We start from the raw sequence: 22,276 nt of genomic DNA on the forward strand, positions 1-22,276 counted from the left end.
TGCATCAGTAACGGTTTGTGGTATACAGACTTCCTGTTCTAATCATCCTCAGTGTAAGGAAAGCTTTTTCTTTATAACATTCAATAGGAACATCCAGAAAACAATACAAAATGCTAGCTGTTTATAACCTTTCAGATAATGATTTGTGCGGTCAGGCAAAAGGATTTGTGCAAACTAGGAGGAAGAATCAACAATGCTGCTGCCATTTATGAATGTAGAAAAACCATACAGATTTACAAATGGAAAAACTTTCAATAAATTTAATTGGAATATTTTTAAACCAGAAACAATGGTCATTTATTTAAACAATAATCATATGGCACAAACAGTTTCAGAAACAATGTAGAGTTAATTTTATTCAAAATATGCTAGCAATGTACGTGTAAAAAGTTTTCTTATATAAAAAAAGTATGGATATCATCTTTTTTTAAACAAAAGATACCAAGAACACATAGAAATTTTGGAGAGCACTGAAGTTTGAAGTGACTTGGCCAAACATTGCTGTACTTGCTTCATTCATCGTCAGCTGCCTATTTAAAAACCAGTTGTGTTTGTCTGTTAGTTCTCCAATCCAACGTACTTCAGTTACTTCAATAGATTGTTCAGATTTTGGTAAATGAGACCTATTGTTCCACTCTCCAGTAAGTGTACTCCACAGTGATCCCAACCATTCTCATTTCCTAGTCCGCGGCTCCACAGATCACTCTTTAAAAAAACTACCTTCAATCCTAACACTCCCTCCCCAGCCAGCTTTTAATAAACGGCTTTCATCTCTTTATAGGTTTAATTGATGTTTTGATAGAAAAGTAGATGACAACAAAAACATTAACGAGTCCACGTAATAACAGCGTTGAGCCCTTTTCTAATATGTTTGTACTCCTAACTTCCTCCACCAAGAAGCCTGGGTCAAATTCCAAGACTATTCACATCTTTGTGCATCAGATTTAAAGAGCAATCTCGCTGCAGACAGCTTCACAAATCCCAAAAAGCATTAATTATAACAATTTTGCTATTGTTCTGCCAGCCACAATATAGCCAATCTAGCCTCAAAAAAAAAGTGAGGCGACAGTATCTCCTTCATTTATTGATTGCACTAAATGCCTGGAAGAGTTTGCTGAGGTTCACCTCAGAGTAGCTGCTGGAAGCCAGTGCGTCATCGACAACTCCCTTTAGGCTCTTAAACACAAAACAGTAATCCTTATCTTTAGTCCCAAAGCGATTCTTCACAAATTCTAGAAAAAGGAGAGAGAAAAATTACATCCAGGAATAAATTTTAATAAATAATCTGTTAAGTACTATTTTCAGATTTCAAGTTCTATTTAATTCCATATTTGCTGAAGATCTCTCGATGCCCACTATCCACCTTTAAAAAAACCGGTTTGTCATCCAACACCAGTAGGAAAAAAATGCTGGTCCAATGCATTGAAACATGCAAAATTGAAAAAAAGAGATGGCTGGAAACATTTTGGACCCATTATAACTACACTATAAAGTTGCATAAGGTGTTGCTCAAATCTATGGCAACACTGTGTAAATTTCTAATCACCTAACCATGGCAGAGATATTATTCGCTTTGCTGGGATATAGAACTGAGCAAAGATGTTTCTAGGTATCAGAAATTTTAGTTGAGCAAGGGATTTAAGCTGAGCATTGGTGAAATTTCTTTTGATTTACGAACCAGGAGATTTCAAGTTTATTTCATTATGAAGGGAGTCAACGATTTAAACAAATTGAAGAAGGGTTCAAATGCTAAAAGACTAAAGTTAATACTTAGCAATTTAGGTGGGAAGAGGGGAGATTTTTATTCACTGAAATGGTAATAGAGTTGCGTATTAAATGACCAGGAATGGCCAGAGAAGTCGACCATGCAAATAGATAAAATGGACAATTGGGAAAGTTTCTGTTCCGAGTGGGACTGAGGCTTCAAGAAGGGATCGCGTGATATGGTAACAAGTTGTCTAAAATTACCTTTATTTATGAAAAAACATGCAGAGACTGGTTTGAGTCTAGTGTCCTTCCTTGTTCCCATCGACACTTAATTGAAATGGTTAAATTATTTCAGATATATTTCTGAATTTATACTTGCAAAGATTAGCTCACATGGCATTTAAAATGCTTGCATATATTTTTTGTCAGAATATGAAAAGTGTAAATTTTAATGTTAAATGTGTACACTGTGAAATTCCAATTACAGTACACCCACAATTTAACACAGAAAAGTGACAGGCCTGTATATTCAACATTTGCTTTTGTAACACCACAAAAATTTCTTCTGCCTAAGCTCCTCTAAACTGCAGAAGTACAATTTCAATTGTGCAAAACACGATATATGACAGACTTATACCTACCATAACATTAATGGAACATTGTGCATCCTCTGTTTTATCAATCTATATACATATTTGGTTCTATTGCAGTGCAAACTGTGAGATTTGCAGCTCTAATAAGAAATCATTTTAATAGCTTTTTTTCTTCAACACAGAAAATTTTACAATGGACTCATCAAATCTCAGTAGGAGAATAAAGTTCATTTAAAACTGTAGACAGAATAAAAATCATTTGAGAAAATACAAAATGTAACCAGGTGGAATAAGTTACCCTATGGTGTTTACCTGTCCTTTTGATGGGATATTGACTGCTCCCACCAGGCTAATAGGGTAAAAGAGTATTGCTGATGACTAGCTGTAGCTTTTCCTTGAAATTATTTTAATTCAATAGACAATACATTATACAACCATTAGTATGAGAGCATTGTAAAGATCTTGGTGCTTTTTATAATAGGCTGGATCTCATACTCGAAATAGATCGTTACTGCAGCTTACAGGAGAAATATTAGTGTAGGTTAAGTATGGTGGGATGGGGGAGTGAGAATGCAAGGATTCAAAAGATTCAAAGTATGAGCATTTGAATGTACTTGATGTTAAATACCCTAAACTGTTTAAATCAATGGAGAGTATTATTTGTGGAAGAGCTCTGGACATTCCACCTGCCAATAATCCATTTTCAAATGGTAAAATCCCCAAAGTTATAATCAATGTTCCAAGTCATGTCTCTCATCTAATATTGGGAACTGTTGCATAATCCAGTTGATTTACATAGCAGTTTTCAAGTTACTTGAAAAGGTGACATGTTGTAACCTACAGCGTTACACATAATAAAAATCATGGCATTAAAAATTGCAAATTGCAAGGAAAAAATAAATTCAACTAGTGTTAGGTACTCTAGTGAAGAATTAATTTGATGAAATATCTTGGTCATGACAGAGTTCTCCCTAACTAGAGACTTGTAAGCAGTCATTCCTTGGCATTTGAAATACCTTATTTAGTATTCCTCACTCATAACCATTGTTCTTATTTTCTGATTTTTAAAAATATATTCAAAACATATCCCAGACACTTGCATAGCACTTTAAAATTTTTAATATAAATTATTTTGGCTAGAAGCACAGGCATCAGAGGTGATATAGAAAGAAGCAAGACTAAACTAAATGATATCAGAATGAGGAAGAAGGGTCAAACTTAAGTTAGCTGGATCCAACAGAACTGTAAGGCTACTCAAATAATAAATACCAAACCACACAGCAATGAACTGTTCATTTGCCAAGCATACTACCAATCCTTGCTATGGCCATTAATGGAATACATCAGTTTTAGTTCATTGTAATTGTGAACCAGGTCATGATCGAAGTCAATGGTAAATGGAATTTTTCTTTTTATCAAGTCCTAAACCATTAGCACAGTCTTAGTGATATTAAATTTTGAGCAAAATAAGCATGATAAGGGATTCGAATCTCGCAATGCAGGTTGTTAGCTTCATCCTTGAATCAGGACATCTCCTTTCTGCTGAAGCAAGCTTCCAAGTGTGATTATTAAGCCAGGTTGGCTGGTCAATCATTAACAGTGTCTGGAACTGTAGACCTGCCTAGTTCAGGTATCCAAATATAATCAAGTCTACAACCAAAGGTCAACTAGTTTTGACACTCCGATGTCAGATATATCATATTGCAGGCACCTCAAATCCAGTGATCCTGCCTCGCCACATCTTTGCAGGACAGAAAATGCACTGCCAGGTATGAAACCAAACTATAAACAACATATGGGTGCAGTCTGTTTTGCGTTCAGTGTCCTAGGCAACAACTGACCTGAGTGCTCCAAAGCTAAGGAATGGGGAAAAAAAAAAAACAACTAATGCTCTTACTCTCATCTTGTCTTCAGAGCAGAGAGGAAAGAAAGCTTAATGACTGGCCAGTTGTGCTATAGCTACTTCCACCTCCGCAACGTCACCTGCCTCCATACCTGCCTCAGCTTACTGCTGCAGAAACACTCATCCACACCTTTGTTACCTCTAGACTTGATTATTTCAATGCTCTTCAGGCTGGCCTCTCACCTTCCATAACATGAACTCATCCAAAACACTGTTGCCTGTATTCTAACTTGTACCAACTCCAGTTCAGCCATCACCCTGTGGTAGCTGATTTATCTTGGCTCCTGGACCAGCAATACCTCAATTTTAAAACTCCCATCTTTGTTTCGAAATATCTCCATGGCTTCACCCTCCCCAACTTTGTGACACCCTTCAGCCCTGCAACACTCCGAGATCTTTGTGCTCCTCCAAATTTGACCTCTTTGATTGGTGTAACCTTAATGGCTGTGTCTTCAGCTGCCTAGGTTCTAAACTCTGGAAGTCCCTCCCTAAACCTCCACCTCTCTTCATCTTTAAGTTACCTCTTAGCTTTCCATCACCTGTCCTGATATCGCCTTATTTGGTCCGGTGTCAAACTTTGTTTGATTACATTTCTTGAGTACCTTAGGACGTTTTTACCACATTAAAGACACTATATAAAGGCAAGCAGTTTTCGTTGACAAGAAGAAATGACTTGTCACAATAATAAAAGGGAACAACTGGAAAACATCTGAAGCAGAGAAAAATACAAAGTTGCAGGGAGACAGCAGGGTGGTGACATTTGATTTGGATTGTTCTGGCGAAGATTCGGCAGACAAAGTTGGCTAATGGCTTCCTTCTGTGTTGTAAACTTCTTTGATTTGATGAATCGTCCTCTAATTTATAACATTAGGTACTCAGGACTTTCAGATGAGACTTAAAACTGAGGCCCTATCTGCCCCCTCATGGGGACATAAAATATCTCATGGCATTATTTGAAGAAAAGTAGCTGAGTTTTCCCTGATATCCTGAACCAATATTTATCCCTGAACCAACATAACTAAAAAAAATCATCTGGTCATCATCACATTGCTGTATGTAAAACCTTGCTGTGTGCAAATTGGCTGCCACATTTTCTTACAACAGTGACTACACTTCAAAGAAAGTGCTTCATTGGCTGTACAGCACTTTGGGACATCCGAGATTGTTAAAGATGTTATATCAATGCAAGGTCATTCTTTAGATTAGTTTCTGCAATATAAATATGTCAACCATTCTTCAAAATCCCTACATGACAGGTGTAGTGTTATACTGGAATATTCACATTACAGCAAAAATGAATTGTTTCTGAAGCTGCTTTGGAATTAAAGAGCTGATTCATTCAGGCACCAACAAAACCTAGTCTGAGCTTGTTCGGATTCATTCATGTGGTGATGTCAGGATGCCGCAATGCATGCGCAAGAGTTATATTTTAATTGTTTTCAAAATTAACATAGTTAGTTGTCTATTAAGGGAATAGTAAACGAGTAAAAATTCCAGGTCTGATTAACTTTTTTTTTTACCCTGAACCCTGCTCAACATTAGCCTTTGGATTCTCGACTGCCAAATACCATTTTCACATTAAAGTTTGGGATTGCATTTTGGGTCTCAAACTATAGCCTAGGAGTTTTATTTTGGGTCAATAAATGTTGACTGGTCATTGCTAAAGATGGCACATAAACAGAATCAATGTGACAGACAAGAACTCCTTCACTGGGATGCCAAAAATAGACAGCTGGGTTTGTTGGACTGGGAAGATAGGTGGCAACTGCAGATCAGTGCAGAGTAACGGTCATATGTTTTCGAGAAGAGCAGTGAAAGGAAGCATACCATAAGCAGTAAGATTCCTCAGAGTGGAGGAATAGAGAAATCTAGTGATTTTTAAGTGCATGTAGAAAAATGCAGTGGGTACACTGGGTGCATGTAGAAAAGATCATCAAAATCGATAACTGGAATTCTAGATTTCATCTTCAAGTACATTGAATTTATACAAAACATAGGTTAGGCCACAGCTGGGATGTTTTGTATGGTTCTCAGTACCTCATTATTAGAAACATGATAGAACAAGGGATAGGATATTAAAAATGATGCAAGGAATCAGAGGTTACAAATATTAATAAAGCTCAAAAATTGGGCTTTTTGCCAAGGCAGAAGGTAAAGTGGGAATCTAATAGTGCTTTTTTAAATTGCGAAAGGTTTTGAGAGAATAAATAACGAAAGATTCTTTGCACTGGTTGTTGAATTGGTAACAAGGGGACACAGACGGAGGATTATCAGTAAAAGAACAAAATGAAAGATGACTTTTTTCAGACAGAAGTTTATGCTTTACCACAAGCGGCTATTGAAGCAGAGACTACAACATAATTTAACAGAGGACTGGATACATTCTTTGAAAAGGGGAGTAATAAAGGGCAGGGAAATAAGACTGCAAAATAGCTCAAATTACAGAAACAATAAGCAGCAATGGGCCTCTTCTGGAGCTGAGAGATTTTGAAAAGGAGTTAAACCTATAATATCCTGAAGGTGGTGCTATTGTGGCCAATAGCACAGATATATTGGCTCAAGAGGCAACAGTGATTGCATATTCTGGTTCATGGTATTGTATTATTGGACTTTTCAGATCAATTCTTTAAGAAAGAAAATCAAAACACTTTTTATTTGGCCTGCAAGCTATAATTTTCCACTTGTTCATCAGCAAGTATTACAATCATATAAAATTGTAAGCACATCAGTATACCAGTGTCCCAGGAAAGTGATTCCAGTGTTTGCTGCCACGAAAGATTTTTTAGCTAGAGCTACCAGTCAATAGAAATGAATATCTACCACTTGGTAGATTCTAGTCACTAAACATCACAACTGCAGTCTGCATATTATTATTAAACTGTACTCCAGTTACTCTGGATTTATAGCATAGCTGTCTCATCCTGATAATCTTAATTATCTTGTACAAAGAAGAAATATCACTGCAGGTAATGTAATGAACGCTTCAATCACTAGTCAAGTAATATTCCTATTGAGTTAGCAGGTAAAGAAAATGCGAAACGTTGAATGTATATTTTGCAAAGCAACTTGAACTTTCTAAAATTGTTCTTCCATCTACTATAAACAAATGTCAGTTAATAACTTCTCTACCAAAATGCAGCTGAACACTGAGTACAGAACTGGAAACCCTGTTTGTACCATAATCTACTTGTCAATATCAGGATAAATTATGCAAAAAATTGAAGTGAATGAAGGATAACCTACCTTCCTTTCAATAATACAATGAAAGCTTGTATCATCTCTAGAAAGCTTTCCAAAGTTATCTGATTGCTCAGCTGTACACTTATTTCTTAGAATTAATAAACTAAAGCCAAAAAAAGGAATCCAATGGTTAAAGTGCCTTTGGATTGTCAAGATCACTGAGGCTCTACCATTTTGACAATTGGATTCTGACAGACGCCCGTCTTCAATATGAAGATTTGAATTTTATTGCTGAGAGAAGTGCATTCTTTACACTGGTAAGCTGCCCCCATTTCCATCCACTTTGAGATCAGAAAAGACTTCAATGTCATCAGCAAGATCACTACAATGGTAAGGCAGCCAAATGAGCAGCTTTTTATTGATTCGCTAGTATTTAGCCACTGGCTACTGCAAAATTACCCCATTACCTTTATTGTAATAGCCAATGTCAGGGAACAATCCAAGTACTAAAGTAAAAGCAAAACACCATGGATGCTGGAGATAAGAATAAAAACAAGAGGAATAATAATTCCAAAGCAGAGTCATATCTGACTCAAAACATTAACTCTGTTTCTCTCTCCACAGGTGCTGCCAGACCTACTGAGCATCTTCAACACCGTCTGTTTTTATAACAACTCAAGTACAATAGGTTAAATTATTTGACATTTAATATCATTTATGTAGCAACTTAAAAAATGCTCACTTTAAACTATTATAAAAGGGCAAACCTTCATTTGTGTAATCTACATGCATCTATATCGATCTGAGTGCATAAACGAGGCTGTCACTACAGTGCAGCGCTCAGAAGTTTTACACTGTCAGAGGTATTATCTTTTGGATTAGACATTAATCTGAGGCTTCATTTGCTTCAATGCCATGCCACGTGGGATTTCTCCTGGTGCCCCGACCAACATTCATTCCTTAACCAACACCTACAAAAACAAACTATCTGCTCCTCATTCCTTCAGCTCTTGTATATGGGACCTTGGACGTACCTGTGGCTATATCTCACTATATAACAGCACTGACTGCAATTCAGAAAAATCCATTCATTGTGAAGTGCTTTAGGGGGTCTTGGAGAAGTGAAAGGTGCAACAATAAATACAAGCTCTTTCGACCTGTAGTCTGTTGCAGTGGTTTGCATGCGTTGCAACCCGGTTATTATAGATGGGACCCTAATTTAAACAGAGGAATTCAATTAGGATGCTATCAACAATTGGATTGTAGCTGCTGAGTTGGATACAGAAATTATTAAGGCTGCTTATGAAGTGCCTCCAAGTTCTGTTACATTAGACAAACAAGAGTAGGCCATTCAGCCCTCAAGCCTGTTGACCCATTCAATTAATTAGGCCATGATTTATTTGTATCTTAACTCCATCTACCAGCCTGGTTTTCATAACTCTTAATACTCTTGCCCAACAAAAAATTATCACAGTTTTTGAAATTTTGAATTGACTTAGCCTCAACAGCTTTTTGATGAAAAGTGTGTTCCAGGCTTTCACCACCCTGCAAGTGAAGAATTGCTATCTGCCATCACCCCTGAACAATCCTTATTTTAAAGATAATGGCCCCTTGTTCTGAACTTGCCAATATAAGAACTAATTTCTCTCTCTATCAACCCTATCAATTCCTTTAATCATGTACAACACCTCAATCAGATTGCCCCTAAATTTTCAATATGCAAGAGAATACAAACCAATGCAATAGAAGATTGATCTAAGGTTCAATTTGGGTCACATCTATAGACATCATAACCCTTTGAATAATATCTTTGGAAGCATTTATCCCACACAACACATAACAGAACTATTTTCCTTGGAGCCAACAAAAGTTACAATAAATAAGTTTGTTCATGCTCACAACCAATGGGTTCAAGTTGTAACCATAGCAATTGTGTCCATTTAATGGAATCTCAAATAAGGCATACATGCACTACAAAGCTATCATGATGTAATCAGCATCTAAAACCCAGGCTTTCAGTATCTTCTTGCTTGTCATGTCTACTTAAAAGCACTTAAGCTCAAGAACTCGTCCCCACCATATTGAACTAAAATTTGAGTGCAATGTATTTAAGATTTTTCATGATAAACTCTTGTGCATTGGGTACTGTTTTCACGAACAAATGCATTGGTTTGGATTTTGAAGTCAGTGGTGAATGAATGGCTTTTTTAAGCTTCAGCTGCTTACAGACTTTCTGGGTACTTGTCCACAGCAGCATGCAATAATTTCTCTTGACAGGGAAATCTAGAGCACGGGTCACAGTGTCATAATAAAAATTAGCCATTCTGGACCGGGATGAGGAGAAATTTCCTCACTCAAAGGGTTGTGGGTCTTTGAATTTCTCTAACCCAGAGAGCTGTCCATGGTCAGTTGTTGAGCATATTCAAGCCAGAGATTGATAGTATTCTAGGTATGAAGGAAATTAAGGGATAAGGGGATATTGCAGGAAGGTGGAATGGAGATAGATCAGCCATGATTTTGTTGGATCGTGGAGCAGGCTAGAAAGGTCAATTGGCCTACTTCAGCTCTTATTTCTTTTCTAATTAGTGAGCCATATAATTGTGGTGTCCTCTACAGGGGATTGGGGACCTGTGTAAGCAGGGCAAGTAACTGTGCCTCTCAAACCAATTGGGTTGAAGAATCCTTACTGAAGTACGCAAAGTCTAAACCCAAAAATGTAAGTTAAAATATTTAATTCAATGTAAAATCATGTGCAGAAAGCAAAATAAAGAGAGAAAAAGATAGATTTCAGGAAGACATTAATAAGCTTGCAGAATGGGCATAGAATTAGTAAAGAATACTTACCTATGTTAAAATTCAATGTCACACATGAAAAATAAGGAGGTCTTATATTACTTGGAAAATAACCTAAATGGGTTAGAGAAGCAAAGGGGTCTGGAGTACACATACACAAATCACTGAAAGTAATGAAGCAGGTTAATAAGGTCATTAAAAAAGGCAAACCAAACACTGGGGTTTATTTATGGGGGAATAGAGTTGAAAAGTAGAGAGAAAACTCATATTGAACCTTGGTTGGACAATACTTGGAGTAAATAGTCCAGTTCCGGTTGCCATATTATAAAAGGGATATAGACTCAATGGAGGATGCAATAAAAATTTACAAGCATGATATCAGGAACCACAAGTTACATCTATCAGGAAAGGATAAAAAAGGGTGGAAGCCTCCCCTTGAAAAGAGAAGGCTGAGGGATGATCTATTAGATCTCATCTTTAAAATTATGAAAGGTTTTGACAGAGGAGGCACACACAGTGTGTTTCCACTTGTAGGGAAGTGTAGAACTAGAGGCTATCAATATAAAATAATCACCACAAAGTCAAAAAGGGAATTCCAAAGATACTTCAATACTCAGTAGTGAGAATGTGGAACTCACTCCCACAAGACGTGGTAGAAGTGAATAGCATTTAGGGGGTAAGGGGAAGGAAATAGAGGGTTATGCTGATAGAGTTAGATGAGGAAAGATGAGAGGAGACTCGAATGGTTGGGCTAAATACTAATTTCTGAGCTGTATTTTCTGTATAATTCTACAGGATTAATAGAGAGATAAGGGGGATAGAAAGAAAAAGTAATTTTAAAAATATCTCTAATAATTAAAATCTGAAAGGATAAGCCGCCACATATAAAATTAAGTTTTTAGTGCCAAAGATGACATTTGGCAGTAATAATTCACCACTACTCTGTTTTCTGTCCCTTAGTCAATTTCATTTCCATGCAGCCACTGCCCTTTAATCTCATGGGGTTCAATTTTGTTAACATGTTTATTATTTGGTAATTTATCAAATGCCTTATGACTCTGTCCTTTCAATTCCAGTCTGACCTGATAGGGTTAAAGTCTCCTATGATTGTGAAGGGCCCTATATGAAAGTGAGCTTTAGTAGTCTAAATGCAATTTCTAGGGGGCTTGGGCCTACAAGCACAAATGGCCTCCTAATTTGGCTTTAGTTGGTAATGTCATTCAGAGAGGGCTAATGGCTGTTAATATGGAGAAATGGAAATAAATGTCACATTGGTGCAGCAGGGTTTGGGGCTCCTCTTGAGTCTGGGCTAAAAATTAAACCTCATCCTAATGATATTTTACAATTGCTCCCAGACCAAGTGAGGTACAAACAGGATTGAAAAGGTTTTGCACTAATGTTAATTTCAAAATAGCTGTTAATCTTAATATTTTATAGTTGTGGCAGTATCTGGCTTCATATTGCAGCAATTTATTTAACAAACAAATACTTTAAAATCAAGCTTAATTAATTTCTCACTTTAAGTTAATGGAGTTTAAAAAAAAAGTTTTCAAAATTGGTTCACACTGTGAAACATTTTTCACCTCTCTAGCAATCCCACATACTATCAGATTATAAACCTAATCCAATGCATACTTTTCGTAGTGCAGTTGGAATTCAAAAAAATGGCCTTCATGCCACAAGCTGCTGTAATGGCTTTGAAGCACTTACTTTGCAAAACAGAAACACATAGTGACACCAGTCGAGCAGATATGACAGGAAGGTGATCTGCAGCACAGTGATCTGAAGGAAACCTTGTAAACTGTAATCCAAACTCCAGGTTACTCAGTATGGTGACAGCATCACTGTACTGGAGAAAATACATAGGTACTGTAACACATTGAAATCCTGACCCAAGGTCCTTCACCAAGGGTAAACATTACAGTTCCAATTTTGGCACAGTCCAAACCTCCAAAAGATCTACTGAAATCCAATTCTCTTGACAATGCAGAGGTAACAGTACACTGCAGCTATGTGACCTTGAGGTCACCCTGCATAATATTTATCAGTCAAGCTATCAGTCAAGGATTTTGTCTCTATGAAATGAAACTTCAACACTCCACACTGATGGCCATTGACAGAATTCAAGTTGGGTTCACTGAATATTTTAATCCTGGAAGTCTGTAACCCCTGTTCCAATTGACCCACCTGCCGAATATCTTTAGGAAGTCCAACTGATATTTAAACAGCAGGTACACAAAATGTTAGAGAGTTTTCTGAAATACAACTCCACAGCTTTATGAAAACTCAGTTGGATCATTAGTAGAAAATCTGGAATATTTACAATTTTCAGGTGTGAAAGGTTATAAACATTTCTGGGCTGATGGAAAATAAAGAAAGTTATTTCTTTTTAAGCTGTTGCTTTCTCAAAGCTCAACATTTCCTTTCAGCTAATATTAAGAGGAGCGATTAATTATACTAAAAATACTTTATACTGAAAAAAACCAAATGCTAACACAGCCAAAGGATCATAGCGAATCAACTAACTGGGTCATTCCATCAACAGGACATGTCAGATAAGGTTAAAACAATGTCCTTTAATACACATTTATGCAATGTGCACAGGGTGGACTTATAAATGAAAAGTTGCCATTTGGATAATAGGAAAGGCTGTTTGAAACCAGCAAAACTGGATTTCAGCAAGGAGTCAACTTCTTCAGAAAATGGTGGAAAATTGGCAATAAAGAGAATATGTATGTTTAAATTGGATTCAGTCAGTAAAGTTACTGTTGTGTGTCAAAAGAAAATACTGGCCTCTGAAATAAATAGTATGTTAAGCACTGTTTTTGTTTTCTATTCAAGGAACAGAAATCAATTTCTTTATGGGATTAAATGCTTTGGATATACCTCACTTGAGAAAACCCATCAAAACCTTAATAAAGGTAAAAATACAATTGCAGAACCCAGGTCCATATTGCCTATATCTAGGGTTTATGGTACTGATTCAAGACACCCACAGGACCCTTCAAATAGGCAACAGTGAAGGATTGTATTGATTTTGTATTTCATAAGCAACAGTGCCAAACATCGCATTATTTTCCTGATGGTACAAATGAAGTTAACCTGAAATCTATAAGAACATTAAGAATGACTACAGGCATTGCGCACTTGATGAAATTAAATACATTTATATGTTTTCTACCCATCAAATCCATATTTTCAGCAGGATATGCTTTTAAAAAACAAATATATAAAAATCATGTAGCAAATAAAATGTCTGTTCTTGACATATTTGGTCCTGGTTTCATTTAGTTTTCTGAGCTGTGCATTATGGTAAGCAGTGTCTCCCTCCCAACATTCTTCCAAAACTCAAGGAATGTTATCGTTTCAATTTGAAATGTCCCCATCATTTTGTAATGATATTTCCCATCTGTTTAATTTTAATTGCTGTGGGCTTCAATCAACTATGGACTCAAAAGGTTGTTTGCTCACTTCAACACAAACCCTCACAAATTAATGAGTATACGCAGACTGATAATTTGTTCCTCAACTAATCCTATGTTACAGTTGCACTATATTTTCCCTTCATTATCATCTAGCACCACATCAAAAGAAACCAAACAAAACTGCCCAGACAAGAAAACTGCAGAAAGTCCGCAACAAAGTTGGCTTTTTCGGAAGGTTAAAGGTATATTGTCACAATATATAGTTTCAGTTGTAATTTTAATTATTTCGCGCAAAAGATTTTACATGAAAACGTATATGAAAAAATAAAAGCAAAAATAATGACCAAAAACATTGCCACTGAACCAACAGGTGTTTTACAGTTCCAACTCTCAAATAGAAATCCACTGCTGTTACAACATGGTAACAGGCTATAGACCTTATCCAGTACCCTTTAGCAGAAAATAATTATCACATTTACCTACCTTGTATTGCCAATGTAATCTTGAATAATGGCATAGTTTCTGCTTCCACCACTTGTCCTAATAGTGAATTCCACAGAATCTCAGTTATGTATGAAGTTGCCCTGACCTCAGTTGTAAACATTTAAAAAATCATTTAATCTTATTTTTACGTCCCTTGATCTTGACCCCTCAGTTACCAGAAACAGCGTGATTTTATCTACTCTATCATCTCATTTTTAATGCAGGATGTCATAAAATGAGAGCCAGAGAGAGATCTGGATAGAAAAAAAAATAGGAGATGACAAAATAAGTCTTTTAGAAGAAAAAGTAGACAATAAACGTGAACTCATTCCAACTCTAAGCCCTGCCGCCCTTTGCAAGTTCCCTGTCCATTTTCCTTCCTTATCTGAGAAAGAATGAGAAAACTAAATGGGGTACTACTTGGCTTGACTTGCTATGCTTGTTTGTTTCTGATAAATTCACCAAATTTACACTCTTGGAAGATGCAGTAAACCCCACCAGCCTGTTATTCACCAACAGGAAAGGACACAGGTCAACAATCAAACTGAGCCATTCACTGTTGTTACATGTGACAGCTTCTAAACAGCAAAATATTCTGGCTACATGAAGGCTGTAAGCTTTAAATACCTTTATCACACAGTTTTCTGAAGACCTCAGTTAAAGCAAACTTGTCTAGTTTAACCAATCTGCAGTGCAGACTAGACATGTTCTTGCTGGAATTCTAACACAGGGAACTCTCAAAGTTAAAAGTAGCACACTTTTGACAATACAGTATTTGGAAGCTATCCAAAAATGTTATAGTTATAAATGAACTATAAATTATATGGATTCTTGATTAGTAAAATAATGGTATGTGTAGTTTCAGAGATTGTGGCACATGAGACAGAGATGGCAGGGTTGTTCTATAACCAATTTTGGATTCTCACCTTTTTTGCTTCTAGTCTGAACAGAACAATGGGGAGCCTGGTATCATAAACATGAATAACTTAGTTGTGAATTAATTTGGGCAAGAGTAATTATATTCAATCCCTCCTCCAATCAGCTGTTTGCTTCTATACAGCTATCCATTGGTCAAGAGGCCAGAATCCAATTACTTCTACCATTAAACCTTGACCCTCTCTTCCCTCTTCTGAAGAAATGAGAAACCAACATAATAATCTTCTGAAATGATTAAAGTCCTGAATTATCCTACTAGGCATTTCAGTTAATTTGCCATTCTTTACTCAATGACTGCTGTATTACTATAAAGAATTAATATCTTTCCAATTTCAATTGGACATGAATGTACTACATACACAAGAAAAATGCTTATTTTGGTCACAAGTAGATTAAATATGGACGACTACCCTGTTACTCAACTTAACAATGGTCATCACAAACACATTTCACAAAGAACAATTTAAATACAAAAGCACACCATTATTAAGTAGGTGTTTTGTAAATAAAGTTACGAGAGAAAACAGAAAATCTAGTTGAGGTTAAATACTGGCAGACAGGTTCAAAAAATGAATTCCATGAAAAAGCAGGGGATAATTCTGAGAACCTATTACTACAGACAATTTACTTCAGAAAAAAAATAAAACCAGAATGGTAAATGATTACCAAAAGCAATCATGTCATCACTGAAAGATGGAATAAAAAAATCTTTTTTTGTGAAGTGGCTGAATGAGAGCAACTTAAAAGCCACCAAGCCTGTCAGAGGCACATTATTTCTTTTACACCCCGTCTCCCAATTCATCTCAGCTCCGCTGACTAACCCCAGCTCCCAGCAGGTGGAGCATTTAAAATAAATAGCATTTCCCACAAAATGCTCTCACTGCCCTATGACAGACGCTTCCGATTCCTGGCCAGTCACTGTATCAGCTTCAGTAGTATCTAACAAGGTGTAAATACAATAACAAGCATGTAATTAAGTGAGCATGATGAAGTTAATGGAGATAATTCATTCCATTTTGGGCTTATGAATATTCTATTAGATGTTATCAGGCAGCTGGAATAGCTGTTAATTTAATCATCATTCAGTCCAGCAAAATGTTCTTTGTGCTAGCATAATTGCAGAGAATGAATAATTGATTTGACAATTGTACCAGTGGATTTCAAACAGTTATGTGCACTCTAAGAGCAGGAAGGGAGGAGAATTGGAATACTCTAAGCAGTGAAGAGGTAGCAGAGCAGCCTGTAAATTGAACATTATGAAGATGCACATAAAAAGACATTTTTTTTAGCTCGCCAATGCAACTGAGTATAGCATACCAGTAGTAATTCCGAACTAAACAGGGAAAACAGACTGTAAATTCTATACTATATATGGTTGAGGAATAATTGAACAAAAATGATAATTAAATAATGACTGCTTAAAACAAAAATGTTAAGCAAAGCAGACAGAATTCTTCCCATAAGAATAAGGACCTTTAATTGAGAGTACATACCACACCAAAAGGAATTATATAATGTTCACTCCCTCTTTTCCCACCCTCCACACACCTTCAACAGGATAAGACAGGATCATCCAATATACCCTAAGGCTACAAATAAATAGTACCCTAGGTTGGACTATAAATGTAAGGCCTTTAGGAGTAACACAACACTCTTTATCCTACTTATGTGTTTATCCTACTTAAAGTTTGTACCTTGCTGGTGTAAGATACTCCATTTAGCACTGCAATTTAATTTAAAACCATTTAAAACTTGCTCACTAAAAACTTACTCCACAACATTCATTGACCGAAATCAAAATCTTTTCTTTTGAGAGTAAAGAATTGTCAAGGTAAGACAACACAACAAATTCCTCCCCTTTCAAGTCATATCTGACCAGGATTCACCTGCAGACACTGTCTCAGGCTGAACCAGACTGTTTGCAAACTTGGCATCCTGATTGACCTAAGCTGCATTTCACTCCATATCCGCACCATCACAAAGGTTGCTGATACCACCTTTGTAGCATTGTCTGCCTCCAGCCCTAAATTAATCAACAGCCCCGGCTCCTCAGTCATCAGCCCAGTATGAGATGAACTGTTCCACTTGCAAGATACTCTACCCAGGTGCCCATTGTGGTATATAGTCAAGGGAGTGTGGTCCCTACTACTCCTGGGATCATGACCTACTTATCCAACCCCTCAAGTGAAGATCCTATGCTTCCTCATGCTGCACAGAAAGCAAAGATAAAGAAAGGTGAAAGAGCATGCTATGAATCCACCACCAAGAGTATCACCACAGTTTAAGTATCATTTTGATGTGATACTCAATGGTCTTAATTAAAAACATGCAAGTCAGGAAGCAGAATGAAAATGCTGAAAACAAGCAGAAGTGACCTTCATAATTCCTTGTATAATCGTATCAATTGTACGCTGTCTTTGGACAATAAAATAAGCTTCAATTCTGGTAGAGGAAGTCATAGGAAGCAAAATTCTGAAGCTCTTGACATACAATACAAAGCTTGAGTGTTTGAAAATGAAGGAATTGTACATATCCTCACTTGGCTCCAGAGAACCCTGAGAGTGAATATCTTCACTAGTAGGATGGGCAAGTAGCAAGGAGATAGTTTTAGCTGGTTCAATTCTAACAGTAATTCTGTGCACACATGGGAGTCCTTAAACCATGGTACTAAGATTCCTGGACTTGGCGAACTGATGATCCTCCCTATGGGAGTGTGCACTCAGTATTGGGTATACAAAAATCCTACAGCTGTAGATCAGTCAGTAACCTGGTTCAGAGGCTTTTAAGCATCTCAGACAATGTTGTTGGTAAAGAGGGGTGCTGTAAAACTGAAGGGAGATGTTACCAAGTATAAGGAATGTTTACAACTGACCCTTAGATAAATACCAGATATTCATTTGTTTCAATCTATTTGTTGCTTAAATAACTTTGTTGACAGAGTTTGTTAAGAACTCTGCATTCTCTATTTCAATGCAGTAGACATGCTGGGCTCACAAAGGTCAAAAGTAACCTAACATTTTCTCAGTGTCTGCCTCTTATGCCCCACACAAAAAATAATTTGCCCATATTCAGTAGGTAGACTCTCTTCTATCTGCATGGCAATGCTCGACTTTCAATCATTCTCTCTCCCAAATGCACAGTTGATGTCAAACTCACCAGGTAAAAAACGAGAAATTATTTCAAACTCATGTCCTAGAATTAAACAATGTTGCAATGCAGTGTGCCATCTAGTCCTCCTGCTATGGAATTTTTACATGGAAAGACAAGAATTCAACTTTAGACTTTACTGGAAAAGTCCTGAAGTTTTCAGTAGAAACATATTTATCAATTACAACAATTATATTTTACTAACTGCTGGCAGAAACACCCCAAAACAATGATCTGTGGGTCTCCTTTAGAGTATTTGGTGAGTAAATGCTTTGAGGAAGAAACCCTCCCTTCTCACCTGGCATTAGACAGCACTATTCAAACTGAGAAGGCAGATACTCTGAAGGAAAATTGTCAATGTTGCTCCATACTGTGGATTAAATAGGTTTTTGAACAATATTCCTGTCTAGTCAGATGGAAAATTTACGCTACTTTAACGTGTTCCCTCTAGCAGGTGGGCTGGGACTCAGCAAATCTTTCTTATTGGAAACGATGCATCAACTCTTTCCCCCTCCAACAAAATATGCTCGCTTAAAAAGAAAAGTACCAATTAGTCAAAACAAAACATCTACTAGTGGAATGAAATGTACTAATTTAATATTTTCAAATGCACCATAACATAGTATTTACAGCACAGAAACAGGCCATTCAGCCCAACAGGTCCACGCCTGTGTTTATGCTTCATAACACAGGTAGGCCCATATTATTCCTGAAATGCAATTCAACGGAGCTTTAAACAGAGGACACACTTATCCAGCAGGGTCAGCTCAGCAATGAGCCACTCAACACAGCACCAGTGATCCAACATTTAGAAGACACTTTCCTGAACTTTTATAGCATTTCAACTTTTCTTGTCGACACATTTTTCCAACAGAGGCATGAAGATGATAAATAAAGCGTAGGTGAAGGACTGCAGTGAGAAGTGGTTAGTCATGCTAATAAAAAAGGCCATCTATCGTCCCTGTACTGACCTCTGACAAACCGCTTTCAGAGTAATTTTACTGCTACTCTGGATTTAACTTTACTAACTGGTAGCAATTCAGCACATCTTTTCGTACCAGCAGTTATCTAAAATGCTACAATAATGACATCAAGAGTAGAATGGTGCAAGATTGGTTTTCTATTGTGCTGCTCAACTGGCATAATGCCCACTTTGAAAGCAATTCACAGCTCATCACTGAAATCCTGGCAGATACGACACTAAATGCCTCAACAGCTTTGCAAGAGGACCACACCATCTATGAACCAAAGCAGATAAGGGTGCTAAATTTGTCTGGAGGAGAGAAGAAAATTGCAAATAAAAGTTCTATTGCAAAGACTTCCCAGTAGATATTCTGAACATGTTTGAAGAAGATTTCATCCTTATAATGACGTGAAAAATGACCACCTATGTCTATGGTTTAGACCAACAATTTAAATCCCACTGAACTCACTCTAATCATTTGTCAATCAAACTAAACTGAATAAATGTTCAGAAAGATAAGGGCTTTGTAATCCACCTGTCTATTTTTTCACTACTATTACTGACATATTAATATGTAGGTTTTAAGGGGAAAAAAAACTTTTCTTTTACCTTTACTAGTTTGATGGCATTTACCCAATACCACTTTATTCACAATACAAAATAAATTATTCAGTTATGACTACAATGATTCACCCTTGTCAAACTTTGGCCATTTTAAAACCTCAGGCTCTGCATTACGTGTCAGTCAAGCCAGAACAGTGCTGAGTTGTAAAGGTTCTGTAGGACTATAGATATCTTTTACATGTATCTCAATGTGAGAATGTAATGTCATCCATATTTACATATGTATATGCACAGAGCTGTCAGAACAGTTTAAAGTTTTGGTCACTTTCATTTCACAGTTCCACTTTTGGGAAACTGGGAATAAACGGAGAGTGACAAGAAAGAAAGGTCAGATCAAATTTTCTTTAAATATAGAGAGAACTGCACATACTGCAAGCTCACCATTATGCCTATCTGTGTGCTTGCAATCAATACGGATAACAGCTGTAATATCGGACCTACAGACGTGGAATTTTGCCAAGTGTTAGATGAATACAAATAAAACTCAAAGTCCTAATGTTAAAAAAAAACTGCTTAGCAAATAGTCAAAATAAAATTAGTCAGGATCAAAACGATATTCAGCCCATTATGAGACCAGCTGTAACAGACATTGTAAACTCAAATGGGGAGGTTTTGTGACATCATGAGATTACCAATGAGGAAAAACCCATTTGCTTTATTGTGGCTACAATCTTAGTAACAGGAAAATAGCCAATTACAACATCAGTTCTCAGTTAACAACCAGTGCTCAGGCTTACTTATTGTGGATGATAAGCCACTAAATTACCAGGAATTTTAAAACTGCTGATTCTCTTCACCTTACAGAATTCAATAAGGTGCTTAAAGCAATTTCTACATGGGCTTAAATCGTTCCATATAATACAATTTAAAATTATTGGAATAATTAACTTCCTCCTCTAAGTATAGAAGATATTTGCTGTAACAATACATTTGGCAGAAGTACTAGGTTATCAAACAAGTTCAACCAGAGATTAATTATGACTAAACCTTTCAAAAAAAATTTGCTCCTGTAACTAACTGTAAACTCTCACATCAAATGTACCCAGGTAATTAGCCACCATTGCAGATTGTTCTTTTTGCTTTGAAATAACCTTTTGAGCATTTATTTTGCATTCACTCCAGGTATATCTGGTGCAACTCTGCACTTGGCTTCTTTACTAACATATGGAGGTGGGAAGTGGGGGCGGTGGAGGGAGGGGGTGCAGTTTGGTAAGTTTAACCATTAAGAACATGTGGGTTGAGATGGGTGGAAAGTAAAACATTTTGTAATAGCAAACCCAACACACAAATTTATCAAAGGTGGGCAGGCAATCTGCTCTCAGATAGCAGTTTTGTCAGTAAAAGTATTTAAGGGAGCTGCAAGCCTCCGTTTTAACATATTTTAATTTTAACCCATTAAGGCCAGGTTTTCCAGTGTCTCTCGGCTGGCAAAAGGAGGCAGATTTATGAGGCAAATATTTACATAACTGTTTTGAGCAGTGAGGATTTAGGAGTAGTTCCTTCAGGCCCATGCAACAAGCTTACCTCTTTCCAGACTTTGTGGTCTCCAACTCACCCCGTTCCCCCGTGAACTCGGAGTGTTCACCCTCCTGAACTTAGTCTCCACTCTTCCTCCATGGATGACTGACTCCTGCAATCTCCTACCCTCTCCTCACCTTACATTCACTCCTTGACTGTTTGCCTGCCTGACAAACAGCCTGACTGTCAATCAGGCAGGCTATCATGCAAGAAACACACTTAAAAAACATTTTAAAGATATCCTGCTGTTAATTTCATTGAAGACACAGCCGCTAACGGGCAGATGAAGTAAGTTGTGGTGATACAAAAGAAGCCAGAATTGAAGGAATGCAGAATTCTCAAAGTTGTAGGGCTGGAGGTTACTGAGGTGGGGAGGGAAGTCATGGACACATTTGAACACAAGGATAAGAATTTTAAATTGGAGGTGTTGGTGAACAGGGAGCCAATGTTGGTCAGCATACATTGGGTAATGAGACCTGGTGTGAGTTAGGGCACAATGGGAACAGAGTTTTGAGGGGGTGAAAAATTGTAGGCTCATCAGGAGAGCACTGGAATAATCAATTACTTGTATTAGATGCCAATTTTTGGGGGGAATTCTTTCATGGGATGTGAGTCACACTGGCAAGGCCAGCATTTGATGCCCTATTTGCCCAAGAGCAGCTTGCTTGGCCATTTCAGAGAGGAATTAAGAGTCAACCACATTGCTGTGGGTCTGTAGGCCAGACCAGGTAAGGACAGCAGATTTCCTTCCCTAAAGGGCATTAGTGACCTAGATGGGTTTTTATAGCAATGGTTTCATGGTCACCATTACTGAGGCTAGCTTTTAATTCCACCAGCTGCCATGGTGAGATTTGAAGTCGTGTCCCCAGACAGCATTAATCTGGGCCTCTGGATTACTTGTGCAGTGACATTACCACTATGCCACCACCGCCCCCAAATAAATAGGCATAACTAATTTAAAAGGTTAAAAAAGATAGGTGACATCATATTCAACTTCAAATAT

The 22,276-nt window shown here is 37.1% G+C and overlaps 1 protein-coding gene across 2 annotated transcripts in view; it reads right to left on the reverse strand.

Annotated features, from left to right (window-relative positions):
• Positions 1–272: 272 nt before the first annotated feature.
• pola1 (polymerase (DNA directed), alpha 1) overlaps positions 273–22,276 on the reverse strand; it is a 255,935-nt gene continuing 233,931 nt past the window's right edge. For both annotated transcript variants that reach the window (XM_041211966.1, XM_041211964.1), the window contains one exon: positions 273–1,232. In XM_041211966.1, the coding sequence (XP_041067900.1) occupies positions 1,078–1,232 (155 nt within the window). In that variant the 3' untranslated portion in view covers positions 273–1,077. The remainder of the gene's footprint in view (positions 1,233–22,276) is intronic.

The sequence above is a fragment of the Carcharodon carcharias genome, chromosome 18 (assembly GCF_017639515.1).
Source record: "Carcharodon carcharias isolate sCarCar2 chromosome 18, sCarCar2.pri, whole genome shotgun sequence".
Classification (NCBI taxonomy): Eukaryota; Metazoa; Chordata; class Chondrichthyes; order Lamniformes; family Lamnidae; genus Carcharodon; species Carcharodon carcharias.